This window comes from Musca vetustissima, unplaced genomic scaffold (assembly GCF_032173495.1).
Source record: "Musca vetustissima isolate MV318-11 ecotype Yass unplaced genomic scaffold, APGP_CSIRO_Mvet_v1 utg10292, whole genome shotgun sequence".
Lineage (NCBI taxonomy): Eukaryota > Metazoa > Arthropoda > Insecta > Diptera > Muscidae > Musca > Musca vetustissima.
Window position 1 is genome coordinate 60,971 of NW_026880106.1, and position 14,847 is coordinate 75,817.

Sequence of the window (14,847 nt, forward strand, 5' to 3'; positions counted from 1 at the left end):
ACCATTTTTTGTTAATTGTATAACTTTTTTCCGACAAACATTTGTTTTATTTTGTGTGTTTGGCAATTTATACGTAGATTATAGACCACACCGCATGACCGACCGACCACATGTAAAGAATTAACGAATATGGGATGCACTAACACTTAAAACAAGCACTCGCACAATAACGATATATTGAATTAAGCTATTTAACAATTTTTTGATTTTACTCGACGACGTCAACGCTTTTCTAAATGTGACATTTTCTTTTTAAAGTTTTTTGCAAACCGTCAGCCATCACAAAACGAATAACAATATTTTCCTGCGGTTGAATCGACATCTGCACGTTAACAAATCGAATAGAATAGCTCGATGCAAGATGTGTCAAAACTTGAAGGTTGATTATTCAATGTAGACTACTCGATACTTGTTTTCTATGCGAGTACAAGGTATTCGCCAGGGATGGGAAGAAAAACGTGATCTCATAATTATTACAAATTCAACGTATCAATTCATGGTACAATTATAAAAGGTAACAGCAAATCCCAGCTGCTTTGATTCCAACGTAATACTAGTGTCAATATGAATTTGACAAATGATGTTTTTAAAAATCACCCAACAGGAAAATTGTGAACGCATACCATTTGTAATTGTTCTTTATTAAATGTATTCCCGTATTCAATTTACTCAATCTGCCTGCTGGGAAAGTTTGGGGAAGCAAATCTTTCTTCATGGAATAACTCGCAATTCCCTGCATTTTTATATGTGTTACACATATAAGTGGCAATGGCTCAATTATATGAAAGATGTGGAAGCGATAGAAATATAAATTTGATAGATTTTCATTCATGTTTTTCAATTTTTATTTTGAGGATTCGAAAATATTTCATTTTCAAAATAAAAATAATTTGTTTGTTTACATTTTTCTGTCAAATGTGTTGACACTAGTAGAACTTACAACAACAAATTTCCATGTGGTTGTTGTATCGTTTTTTGTACAACAACACTTGCGTTACCTTCTTTTATTATACCATGGTATCAATTATGGTACAATTATTCAAGGTAGGCCATAACAACTTATAAATTACAGTTTTTTCATACTGTGGCTTGTTATGCCAAAATCATACATACAAAATGTGTGACTGAGTGTGTAATGTTTGAAAAAGAGAACAAAATATATTCGAAAATCGATTTGTTTGAAAATGAATTGTAGAGCATTTGTAAGAAGGAATGTATGATTTGTGAATGAAACAATATGTAAATCATATCCTCGATTTTGAAAAGAAAGCCTGACATTCCATTCAGTTTTTCTGACATTATTGGCCATAAGTTAGAGGTGTATTTCTTCCTTTTTGACAAAAGCTACCCTACCTTGTATAATTGTATCATGGTATCAATCATGGAAAAATTATAAGGTACAAGAGTATCAGGGAATATACACCTCTACCTTGTGGACTATAATAGGTGTGTCTGGTTACTTTGGCAGTAACATTTACTCAGTAAGTTCTAGTTCAGCGAGTAAGCCGTTTTTACTCTCTTTTGCGAAAATACTGAGAAAAGTAAACAGACAACATTTAGTAAGATTCAGCAAAAAAACAGTTGATTCAAGAAAAACTTTTTATTTGCGCCAAATAAACAAACAGACGAAGAAAGGACGAACACAATTGTTTGTATTGCATTTAATATTAAAAAAGAACAATATAAGAACTATTGATTTGGTATGTTCCCCGGGAACATTTAAGCTTCTTGCCTCGATACATTGCCCTCTTCCTGGAACTTGTTTAACCCTTTGTGGCCCAATGTTGCCCACAGGCAACAAAATGTTTTAGAGCTTATATTTTATATGCAGCTAGTAGATATGTATTATTTGGATTTCATATGTAAAGACATAATTATGGACGACACATATAAAAAGAAAAATCAAAAAAATTCAAAAATTTGGTAAAGTTATGAGCTTTTCAATATAGAGAAGAGGGTAAATTTATGTACAGTACTAATTTGTGTATACAGTCCAAATTATTTAAATCGCTTCGTATTCAAATTGTAAAAATTCTACCCTCAGAATTATTTTTGATTCTTGTAAAATTGAATACAGAGAATAATTTAAAATGATTTTTCTGACGATTTTGCATTTGGTTTTCTTGATATTGGACTTTAATTTTTCCGAAAGAATGTACTGTATCTCCCGAATGCAAGGATATATCGATGTCAAATTTTGTGCCTATCCTATTTAGGATAGTTGCATTAAATCTGTGAACAGAAATTTGTTCTAAGATTGCGGGAAAAAATTCGGGGCTCAAAGGGTTAAAAATATAAAGAATTAGTTTCTAATTTAATAAATCTTTGCATTACTTACGAATTTTCTTCAATTTTCTGTAATTTTTATACAATTTAATTTCAAATTAAATTTTGCAAATTAAAAAAATGTTTTGAATAATTTTTTGTTTAAATAATTTTTGTGTTTGTTACTAAATATGGAGTAAAGGGACTCAACTAAATATAACTAAATATCGAGTAAAGAAACTCAACTAATGCCAAAACAAATAAAAACAAATGCAAGAATATGTATATTTTTAACATTTTACCAAAAACGCGAAAAATAAATGGAATGTCGGGATTTCTTTTCTTCTTGAAATATAAATCAAGATATATTCATTCACAAAACAAAAATGTCTCCTTACCAATTCATCTTTAAACAAATGGAATTTATAGTACGTTTACATTTAACCGGATTTCGTTAACCCAGTGGGTTTCAATTGTCAATTCCTTTGCATATACGTCAAATAAATCCTCATAAAGTAGGTTAACCCGGTAAAAAGTTCTAATGTACAAGGAGTTTTAGAATATATTTTTTATATTTTTCAAAACATTTCAAAATCGCTCGCTCAGGTAACCTTATCAAGCTGTTGGTAACATTCATATAGCAAGTCATAGCAATTTGTAGTTTTGCTTTTTTCAAAACCTATTCTAAATGAAAATTTTAAATACATTTGGATATAAAGAACAAAAAGATAGAAAATTAAAGGCATAGCGGAATGCCATTGAGATGAGATATATATAAGAATACCATGGAATCGAAAACAAGACTTTGGAATCGAATAGATTTGGTTCGATTGCACCTTTTTTCTTCTTTATGTAATATTGATTTTCAAATTTCATGTGAGGTCATACAAACACTACGGAAAGAATAGCCCATTAATACGGCAAATTCTGAACAGGCAAATTTTTGTTTTTTCTTCCTCGCACCCCTCTCGCCAACAAACTCAGTATTTGCCAAATAAAAATTTGCCTGTGGAAAAGCAGACTTTATTATCAGGATTTCGTAAATCTACATCATATAAAGTGCATATGTAAATGCACTATTAGACTACTAAATCCATCCTATTTCAAACGTCAATTCCATAGCGTAAACGTCATCTTAATCATGTTTACAAATCCAGTGAATTATATATGTAGTTGACATTTGAGATCAAGGGATTTCATAAATCTAAACGCACTTTTTGGAGTCCTGGAACTGGCCAATTATAATCCAGAAACATTACTTTTGGCGGTATCGTCTAAATCTAACAAGAAAAATCGATTACTTGATTACTAGCACATCATCGGCGTTAATCACTTTCACCCGGCTCAGTTCTCTAATCTTGTGACGTAGTGACGTGTTTTTGTTTACGGAAAGAATATACATAGCAAAACACATTAGATAATTATTGGTGCTCGCCATTGTAAGGTCAAGTTGATACATTAAAAAGTAATTATTTTACCACCAGCAAATATTCAAAATACGCAAGAAATATCTTCGCAAAATAATTTGTATTACTGTGTGTGTGGAAATGCAATACAAACACTCGAAAAGTCTTATAGGGGGACATTTCTGACGGACATCAGTATTATAACAAACACGCTGACAAAGAGCTGTGAACAAGGTAATGCAATAACGTCAAACTGACAGCCCCACACACGTCGTTGTAGTGGTGGTGCTCAGCTGGTCATGTTAATACGTTTTAGAAAATAGAAAAAGATCTACTAAAAAGGCTAATTTCTAAACAAAAAATAAACGTTGCTGCCTTCTTGAAAAGCCAATAGAAAATATATTTAAAAGTTTCGGCGTTTTTCTGTTCGAAGAAGTGCGAGTAATTGTTGTGAAAATTCTTTTGTTATGAAAATACTTAAATTTGTCGTTCTTTTCATGCTGAATTTGTTAAATAATCTGAAAGAATTCAATAAGACACTCATCAGTCATACATATACATATTTTAGAGGTGTGATTGAGCGAAATAATACCAACATGGATCAAGAAGATGATCATCAAAGGCAACATCAGGAGCGAGGACAAGACTATGAACCGTTACAGAACCTGGCATTGGAAGAGATAGGTGGCCAAGAAGAATATGTGGCGATGGATGTAGTAGAAGACAGCGATAATGACAGTGATGGGGCCGATGGTGCAGACGAAGGCGATGACGATGATGAAAGTAGCGACGATTATGATGTATTGGAAGACTTGGTACCTCAGGATTCTTGGTCTTCTGATGAAATTGATTGTGACGATGACTCGAACTTTGATCATGAAAGTGTTTCATTGCAACGGCTACATAGAATGTTATATCGATACCGCGAACGTGTTAAGCATACATACAGTTTCCAACCGCTTCGACTAATTCGATGTCAGTATAAGGCTAATCACGATGCCGGAGAATTCCCCATTGCCCGAAGTGGTCACCGTATCATAGCTTCTGAATCGCATCTGTACTCCCTAGGGGGCTATAACCCAAATAGAACGCCAAATGTAACACGATTTGACGCCTGTATGCTATTTCAGGAATTATGGGCCTTCAACTTTGCAACAGGTCGCTGGAAACTACTCTTAAATGCTGATAATTCGGAAATGCCAAGAGAATTAGCTTCGAATGCTTTGGTCATTTATAACAACGTATTAATTGTAAGTACATTTATATAAATTCAAATTAAAATCTCTTTAGGAAAATACGTCAACTAATATCTTTTGCATCCTAATGCTTGTTGTCGCCATTGAACCCTTATTATTTAAATAATTTCCCAATTTACTTTGTGCTTATTTCCGAATGGCATCGGAAAGTAATTTTCGTTACTAAATTGTAAATTGTTGATATGCGGGTATTGCAGCCTGCACCGTTATGCCGTCGTAGTATTTCTCTGGTTTTATTCAATTAAATATTTTGTGGCATTTTATTGGTTTGATGATTCAAAACGAATATTAATCGATATCCAACAGGAAAGACTTCATATTTATTGGGCACATTTCTTAAATAAAACAAATCCAAAGAAACGCTTTACACTCTCCCTAATAATCCATTTTAATTTATATATTTTGACATAACCTCTCTATTCAATGAATTTCAAAACTTCATTTTGTTTAGTATTCCCGTTTCAGCTGACATGGACTTATGTTTTCTCATTATTTCTTTGTTCGTGAGATTATATTTTTGTTTTTATGTTTTGCTACGTAAATTCTATACAAACGTTCATCCAATGACTCAGTGTAGCTACGTAATAAATGGACAAACCCATCCCACCCCGTCAAACATCTTTTTTTATACACACTCAACATATGAAGTGGGGGAACCAAAGACAGCCTTTTGAATATGACATACGCATATACAACTCTTGTCTAATGTATGTAGCGTTCTAATCGCTGTATTTCATGCTGTTGAACTTCCTGTGTCCACATTTTTTTATAACATTTGTTTACATTTTTTATAACGTACGTATGTAGTATGGGATGTCTCTATATATGCAACAACTTGTTTCTTTTGTTTTCATTTTTGTTTGAATTCGTCAATTTTTGTTACAATGTAAATTCGGCTTGGACGAAATCCATAGAATCTAATTGATGGTAGTTAAAATATACCACACGTATATTTCTATATTGTATGTGTATGTATTTGTTTATAGTTTCAAACTGTGCTATCTTTTGAACAGATAAAACGCCAAATGTTTATTTTTATACTGACAACGAACACGCCTTTATTGCTTTGTGATCGTTTGAAAGTGAGCATCGATATCAGCTGCATTTTTCATATTGAGTTTTCTAATTAGAAGTTCTCCGACATTTAATGTAGCGTGTTCATATGGGCTGAGCGACCAATGTGCGTGTTGGGATAGATATGCCGCACGAGTATACACATTTTTGTAATTTCTTTATATTGTGTATGGTTGTATTTATATCCCGTTTAATTCTAATAAAAGATTTGAAATTGATAAGGTCAATGGACTTAATCAATCTTAGCGGGAGATAATCTAATCTTACATTTTCCATAAATCGTTGACAAAAGAATATTGATTTTTTTTCTGGCCATAGAAAATCTGATAAATATTCGGGATTGGTATCCAAATCAATATATCACGAATTCCATGTCGTTGTGGATTATTTAATTTTATAAAATAGTAGCTGGAACCGTGGCGCTTCGCTGACCCTACTAAAGTTATCAACTTTATATTTGAACAAGATATGCAGTTGCAATATATGCCAATTTTAATTTATTAATTAGGTAAATCCTCAATTTTCTATGCTCGCTTAAAACTATAAAAATGTGTGAAATGTCCATGAGTTCTCCTGCATTCATGTTTGATAACTTACGATGTTGGTATAATCTGTTCAGAGGTTCTTGAATCCACAAGCAATATATTTTCTATTTTCTATGTATAGATTTAAATGCAAGGAGGAGGAGTGCATTTTCTTCTGATCGTACCGTGCTCATGGTGTTATGTCTAAGTAAAACCCACGTTACTTAGACATATTTTGAAGTCGGTATCTGTAACTATTCTGAAGATATACACATATTACATGTTCAAAATTTCTGAGGTATGATTATGTTCGTCATAACGTTCTGTGAGAATCTTAGTAAAATCTGTTCAGCAACTTCTGAGTCTACAAACATATTTTTTTCTTTTTTTCTATGCTCATTTTTGTATATATGATGTGTATTTACACCCACGTTATTCTGACAAATTTTGAAGACGGTATCTGTAACCGTTCTGAAGATATACGCATATAACATGTTAGTAATTTTTGAAGTATGTTTACTATGGATGCTATAACTCCACTTTGCGCATCTTATGATACATACGGGTTGGAAGCAACGACAAGCTCAACGAATCATTTTCTGGAATGAATCATGCCTTTGCATCATTCTTTTTTTATTGTGCGTGGCTCTACACTAGTCGTTTTCAGGGATAATCACGAATGTGCCTTTTTTGCCATTCATGTAGATTTCTGATATATACACAGAATGATCTATCCTTTAAGTGGCACGATTTTAATAACTTGCAGTGGAAATCCAAATCTCAGCATCTAGAATAATATCTACTAACAACATGCCTGTAGATTCTGAATTGTTAAAATTGTTTTTAACCAAAATCCGTATTTTAACGAGAGGATGACAAGTGTTTAGATGTCTTCGAAACCCATATTGTTCTTGTGGCAATATATCGTGCTCCTCAATAACGTCGTTCAATTTTCCTTGTATGATTTTTTCAAAATTTTTGCTGACAGATGATAGTAAGCTGATTGTCTGCATGATTTAAATTGAAATGTTTTAAACATGCAGTTTTTATTTTCGGTATATATTTAACTCAATTTATTGGTAACATTTTCACGCATTTATTACTTATGCCATTGACACCCGGGGCCTGTTAGTTTTTTAATTAAACTTCCGATTTGCTCAGTGGTAATCAGTTGTAGACATTGTAGCTAAATCGAGCTCAATTTACAACGATTTACCTTACAAAATTAAATCCACTGAATATCTCGAAATCCTATGCTACATCGAGGTAATTTCAAAATCAACTCCTTTTGCACAAAAACCTAATGACACCTCCTTAAAATATGCTACAAAATCCGTTACAATTCAAAATAGTTGCCTACCAAACATCATACCAAACATTTATAAGGTATTATACTACAATTTACAACAACAAATGTTTTTTTTTATTTTTAATTAAATTTAATTTTTAATTTATTCATTTTAAAGCCAAATCGAGAAGCCCTATGTGGCCAGTGTACTACAAAATAAACTTAAACATTTAAAAATATATATTTTAAACAACAGTATTTCTTTTCATGTAACATAAGTTCAAGCTCCATAATTATTCATTAAAAGTAATAGATAAAAAACATTTGAATTGGAACTACTCTGAATTAACTTACAAAAAAAAATTAAAGTGAAATATTAAGTAATTACAGAAATTAATCTTCAATTCCTATCAAAATTCTAAAAATATTGATTCAAAATTGTTCACAGAAATTATGAATAATTCCCATCGGATGGTGTCATACAGTTAGTATGATCGTCTCGAAATTTATTGTCGAATAAAACCTGACAAGATATCGACAGTCATAATTTGCCACCTGTTTTTTAAGAGTGCTTATTTGAGAATCATTAATTTTTCTGCTATCACAATATATATTTATTTTGCTTATAATTATTTTTTAATATTTTAGTCACATGGCGGTACGGGTTACCCATTCGGAGAAACATGTTCAAACGATTGCTACGTCTATACAACTGGAGAAAATCCCAAAGTAATGCTTCTCAAAGTCACTGGTGACTTACCAACGGCCCAATATGGACCTGGTATTGTGATACATAATGATTACCTTTATACAATAGGTGGGACAACGGGGTTCGATTATTCCTGTGATGTATTTCGTTTGAACCTTCAAACAAAAGTTTGGGAGAATGTGTATATATGTCGGCCGGAAATGAGAGACGATCCTGAGGGACGTTATAGACATGAAGTGGTGTACGATGGTCACCATATATACGTATTGGGTGGAGGTACATCTCACACTGTTTACGACCTGCAACGTATACCGGCGTTTAATTTGGAAACCAATCGGTGGGATTATTTTGATACGTTACCAGACCGAACTGCAGCATCAAACCAAGATCTCGGTTACCCAAAAGCAAGAAAATGTTTGTCCTGCGTCCAGCACACAGCCAGCAATGGTGATATTGAAGCATTCATTACTGGAGGTCTGCAGGTATGTTTTTGTTCATATTGGTGATTTTTAATTTGTAATAATTATCATTTGTCTGACTTTAGGGAGATTTTAACACATATTTCGATGATATATGGAAGTTAAATTTACGGACTAAGCAATGGTATAAAATACATACCGCAACACTACCACGCCCGCTTTATTTCCACTCAGCAGCACATGCCGGCAACGGGTGCATGTATATTTTTGGCGGAATCGAATACAACGAAGCTCAGAGGGACATGAGACGTCGCAATCACCTTTTCAAAATGTGGATGACAATTCCAAAGCTTAGTGATATTTGTTGGGACGCCATCACTTACTACAACCATAATCTTCATAAATTTGACCGTTCTACTTTATTGAATGCTGGTATACCTCAACGTTATGTTAACCGTTTACCCGTCTTACCAGAACGTATACGCAAACATGCATCTGATGAACCCTCATCGTCATCTTTCTTAAATGGCTTAACAAAAAGAATGCGTGCTCATCTCGAATAGAGTCCTTAATCGTTATATTCATCAGGTGTTTGTTATTTGCTTCTTTAGAGTTGATTGCGAATCATTTGCCATTTGTTTACAAAAAAATGTATTTTAATTATATTTTCGTTAAAGAAATTTATATTATAGGATAATATAAAAGAATGGAGTATCCACTTTTTATTTATAAAAAATATATATATTATATTTGCAACAGCAGTCATTTTGCAAAAACAAACTTTTTGGATACTTTAACTAATTAGAATTATAAAAATAAAATGAATTTATTTTTGCTACTTTTAAAATAAATTTCAAAAATAACCTACAGACTCCAGAGTAGAGCTGACAGGATTGAAATATAAGACAGAATTAAGGAATGTTGAGATAAAATTGAATACAAACACCAAGGAATGTACGTTATTATTGTTGTACATAAAATGTAACAAAGTAATTCATTTAGCTCTAAATTTGAGTTACATTATTCTTTAGCACGAAAAATACTTCGAGCTAAGGAGAACTTTAACCATAAAGAAAGAAGAAGATAAACAATCGGAGTTGTGCCTAAAATTGCTTCGAATCAAATATTGTGATTCAATACTAACCTGATTTTTTCTGTTAAATAAAATTTAAGTTCTTGAGAATTAGTAACTTGTTTTTATACAGTTTGTATGTGTTGGTACATTATTCATTGTTAGGTAAAATAACATTTTAGCTATAGGAATGTCGGTTTACTCAATAGTTTGGTACAAATTTTTATTTACTGTTGTTCGTTTACTCGAAAGACCAACCAAAGAGAGCAGATTTGACAGTTGTGTACTGAGAGTTTACCAATTCTAACAGCCTTACCTAAAATTCAACTAGCTCGTTCGACGTTTTTCACCACAAAAGTAGAATACATGTATTTGTATAAATATTACCAAAATACGTCGAACGTACAAAATTTCAAGTTGAACAATTTCAACTTTGACAGAACGTATTTTTAGTTTTTTTCTTTCGTTGCAAACAAAAACAAAACATTCTGGAAATTTGAAATTTCGAATGGAAACTAAAAATACGTGGATTAATTTAATACATTTTCTATTTTGTTTTGGTGTTTGTATTATTTGCTTGAAGATATGAATTCGACGTATTTGGGTAATACGGCCGTACACAACATTTTGCAAAAGTGGCGAAGTTGAATATTTTTTACGCCCCCTCGGATTTAGGTAACGTTGTTACAAGGAAATTTTACTGAAATTATTGAGCAGAAAATCTGATTACATATATAATAGTGTTCCATATTTTTCGATGCTTGGAGGATTGGGGCACGTTTTATTCAGTTTCATTAGATTTTCAAGATATCACTTAGTGTATCTTTCTGATGGTAATAATATGAGAATTATTGCTTCTTTCGATTGCATTTGAATATGTATACTATTGAGAAAATAACTTTTTCACAGAACTCATTCGTCTTGTTTTGTATAATCATTTGCAAAATCGACACGCTTCTTTCTGTTTGTTTGGTTAACAAGTGTTTATTTGCGGACAATGCGAGTATTTTTTTTTATCAATTAACCACTTTTTGGACTGCTGATTTGGTTCTGTTTATCATTTTACCAATTTCGGAATAGGATTTTCCCATTTAATGGTTATTATTTATTATTTTTCGCTCTTCAATACTTAGTTCTTTTCTAGGCATTTAAAAAATTTTTGCTTTCACTTGTTGCGCTAAGCAAATGCTTTTGGAAATGTGGAAAGTACCATTATTGTTTTAAGGGAACCCCCCCCCCCATTCCTGATTTTAATTTTTCAAGATTTTCAACGAGCTGGTAAATCGATACCAATGCTTGTTAAGATTTGTAACGTTGCACATATATATTTGAAGATTTAAAAAGGAAAAATACGTTCGACGTTTTTCACCACAAAAGTAGAATACATGTATTTGTATAAATATTACCAAAATACGTCGAACGTACAAAATTTCAAGTTGAACAATTTCAACTTTGACAGAACGTATTTTTAGTTTTTTTTCTTTCGTTGCAAACAAAAACAAAACATTCTGGAAATTTGAAATTTCGAATGGAAACTAAAAATACGAGGATTAATTTAATACATTTTCTATTTTGTTTTGGTGTTTGTATTATTTGCTTGAAGATATGAATTCGACGTATTTGGGTAATACGGCCGTACACAACATTTTGCAAAAGTTGGGAAGTTGAATATTTTTTACGCCCCCTCGGATTTAGGTAACGTTGTTACAAGGAAATTTTACTGACTGGGGATTTCATAATAGGTGTGTCTGGTTACTTTTCCAGTAACATTTATTCAGTAAGTTATAGTTTAGAGAGTTAGCCGCTTTTACTCTCTTTTGCGATAATATTGAGAAAAGTAAACAGACAATATTTAGTAAGATTTAGCAAATAAACAACTGATTCAAGAACACATTTGATTTGCCCCAAAATAAACAACAAACAAAGGACGAACACAATTATTTTTATTACAATTAATATTAAAAATAAAATGAATAATAAAAGAAAAATTGATTTGGTAAGTTCCCCGGGAACATTTAAGCTTCCTGCATCAATACATTGCCCTCTATCTGGAACTTGCCTAAAAATATACAAGGAACTAGCGGGCCCGGCAAACGTTGTCTTGCCTAGCAATATTTTTATCCTACACCATAAGGTGGAATGTACAGATCTTTGTAATACCTTGGTACCTTTATTAGAGCACACATAAAGCGGCATTAGCGAGTCTTCCTGCTATTTTTGCATTCTAAAGTTTCAGTGGTTATACAATTATTAATATTTGAATTCGTGGAAAAAAATTGTTTTTCGAATTTGATACATTTTTCCCAATATTTACAGTATTTTTCGGTTAATTGAACCTACGGTTAATTGGTTTCCACGCTTAATTGAACCACATGATGGGTCAAAAATATTGCATTTCAAAGTAAGCGGGTTCGGATAATTGGTTCCTCGGTTAATTGAACAAAAATTTGTGCAAATTTTGATGTGCAATTAACCGAAAAATACTGTATTTATAAGACTTTCTCATAACGGTAGCCCAATGTTAATTTAGCTTTTTTTCCCTCCACTCTTTAAGATAGAGCTTTGACGGTACGGTACGCACGATATTTAAAACAATTGATTCTAATTTAAGGCTACGTTTACACATAACCGGATTTCGTTAACCCAGTGGGTTTCAATTGTCATTTCCTTTGCATATTTGTCAAATAAATCTTCATAAAGTAGGTTAACCGGGTAAAAAAGTTCTAATGTATATGCCGTTTAATATTAGCGATAATTATTGAGCAGAAAATCTGATTACATATATAATAGTGTTCCATATTTTTCGATGCTTGGAGGATTGGGGCACGTTTTATTCAGTTTCATTCGATTTTCAAGATATCACATAGTGTATCTTTCTGATGGTAATAATATGAGAATTCTTGCTTCTTTCGATTGCATTTGAATATGTATACTATTGAGAAAACAACTTTTTCACAGAACTCATTCGTCTTGTTTTTATAATCATTTGCAAAATCGACACGCTTCTTTCTGTTTGTTTTGTTAACAAGTGTTTATTTGCGGACAATGCGAGTATTTTTTTATCAATTAACCACTTTTTGGACTGCTGATTTGGTTCTGTTTATCATTTTACCAATTTCGGAATAGGATTTTCCCATTTAATGGTTATTATTTATTATTTTTCGCTCTTCAATACTTAGTTCTTTTCTAGGCATTTAAAAAATTTTCGCTTTCACTTGTTGCACTAAGCAAATGCTTTTGGAAATGTGGAAAGTACCATTATTGTTTTAAGGGAACCCCCCCATAGGTTAGGTTAGGGATGTACGGCTGTTGTAACAACCGTCCACTCGGAAACTATGTCCATTGTGAACATCCTTTATGTATAGGTGTACCTATAAAGAGAAAGAAGAAAAGATAGTGAAGAGTAGAGAGAGAGGTAGTCAGAATGGGTGGGAGCGGAAGAGACATTATTTTAGCCAAGTCAATTTTTTGACAAAGCCTAGAATTAGGTTAGGGTCTATTTTGGAGAAGAAGACTAGATTATCAATTTCATAACATCCAAACTGTTTATGTCTTCTGCTGATCAGCGATGGACATTTGCAAAAGATGTGCTCAATTGTTTCCACTTCTTCTTCATCCTCACATAGACGACAGTAATCCTCTCCACTGGAGTCCCACTTAGAAGTGAGAGATCTAACTTTGCAGTGACCAGTAATGATCCCCACAACGATCTTAATCTCCCTCTTGTTGTGATCCAGCAGCGAAGACGTTCTTTTACGAGAGAATTCTGGCCAGATAGATTTAGAGATTCTGCATGCAGGTTCCCTTAGCCATCTGTTGCCGACTACCTCGCAATGGAACGCGCGGATTCTGCCAATGAAATAGCTAATAGGGGGTTTCACAGATCTCTCAATCAGAAGACTGGACGACTGTGACCCCCTCGAGCAAGCTCGTCGGCTATCTCATTCCCTTCAATATCGTTATGTCCTGGAACCCAGCATAACCCAACTATTTGACGTATATCATTCAGAGCGGTTTTACAATCATGAACTGCTTTCGAGTTTATAGTATGCGACTTCACCGCTTTCAGGGCCGCCTGACTATCTACGTAAAGTGCCTTCCTCCATCTTGGACCCGTCTGTGAAGATTGACAGATGATCGCTACCCGCAGATCTTCCGGAACCTCTTTCGGATCAGCAGAGTCGCTTTGCTCAGTTGTAGGTGTCTGGGCTACCTGCTTCGAGACAGCGTGTTTGGGTTTCACCCCAAAATCGCTGCTCTTGGCAGGTTTCTCCTTCGACGCTACCACCGAAGCAAAAGAAGCAGAGCTCTGTACGGCCAACGACTGCGTGGGCCTCTTTGCAGCAGGTTGTTGCTCCTCCGAGGACCTCATTCTCTTGACAGCCGTGGGCTGTGGCCGAGATTTGGCACCCGGGGTAGCAGCTACTGCAGAGGTATGCCCAGCAGACGCAGGCACCTGCTTCACGTTTGCTACCTTCTGCTTGACCACTAGCGACTGCCCAATTGTCACCGCCTTGGCTGTCAGCTTTGGCAATTCGGCAGAAGGTGGATTGACAGAGGGCGGTTGTGCCTTATCGGTCTTCTTGGAGGCCTTTTTACGGGCTCTCTTTCGGGCCGACTTCGACAGTCCCCTGCCTTCTGTCTTTGTGGATTCTGATGCCTGAGACGTCTCAGTACTCAGTTTACCCTTTGGGGTGCTGAGGGCTTAGACGTCTCAGGCATCAGCTTCCTGGATGTACCGGGGCCATCAGCAGGTTTCTCCTTCTTAGAAGGGACTACCGCCGTGGTCTTAGTACTGGGTCGGGGGATCCTGTCAATCAAGAAGTCCCTCTCA

At 34.0% G+C, this 14,847-nt stretch overlaps 1 protein-coding gene across 1 annotated transcript; it reads left to right on the forward strand.

The window, feature by feature from the left end:
- Positions 1-4,107: 4,107 nt before the first annotated feature.
- LOC133325485 (kelch domain-containing protein 10 homolog) lies at positions 4,108-9,635 on the forward strand. Its single transcript, XM_061534228.1, has 3 exons — positions 4,108-4,921; positions 8,462-9,004; positions 9,067-9,635. Exons 1-3 carry the CDS (start codon positions 4,139-4,141, stop codon positions 9,502-9,504), a joined length of 1,764 nt encoding a protein of 587 aa, XP_061390212.1. The 5' UTR covers positions 4,108-4,138; the 3' UTR covers positions 9,505-9,635.
- Positions 9,636-14,847: the final 5,212 nt, after the last annotated feature.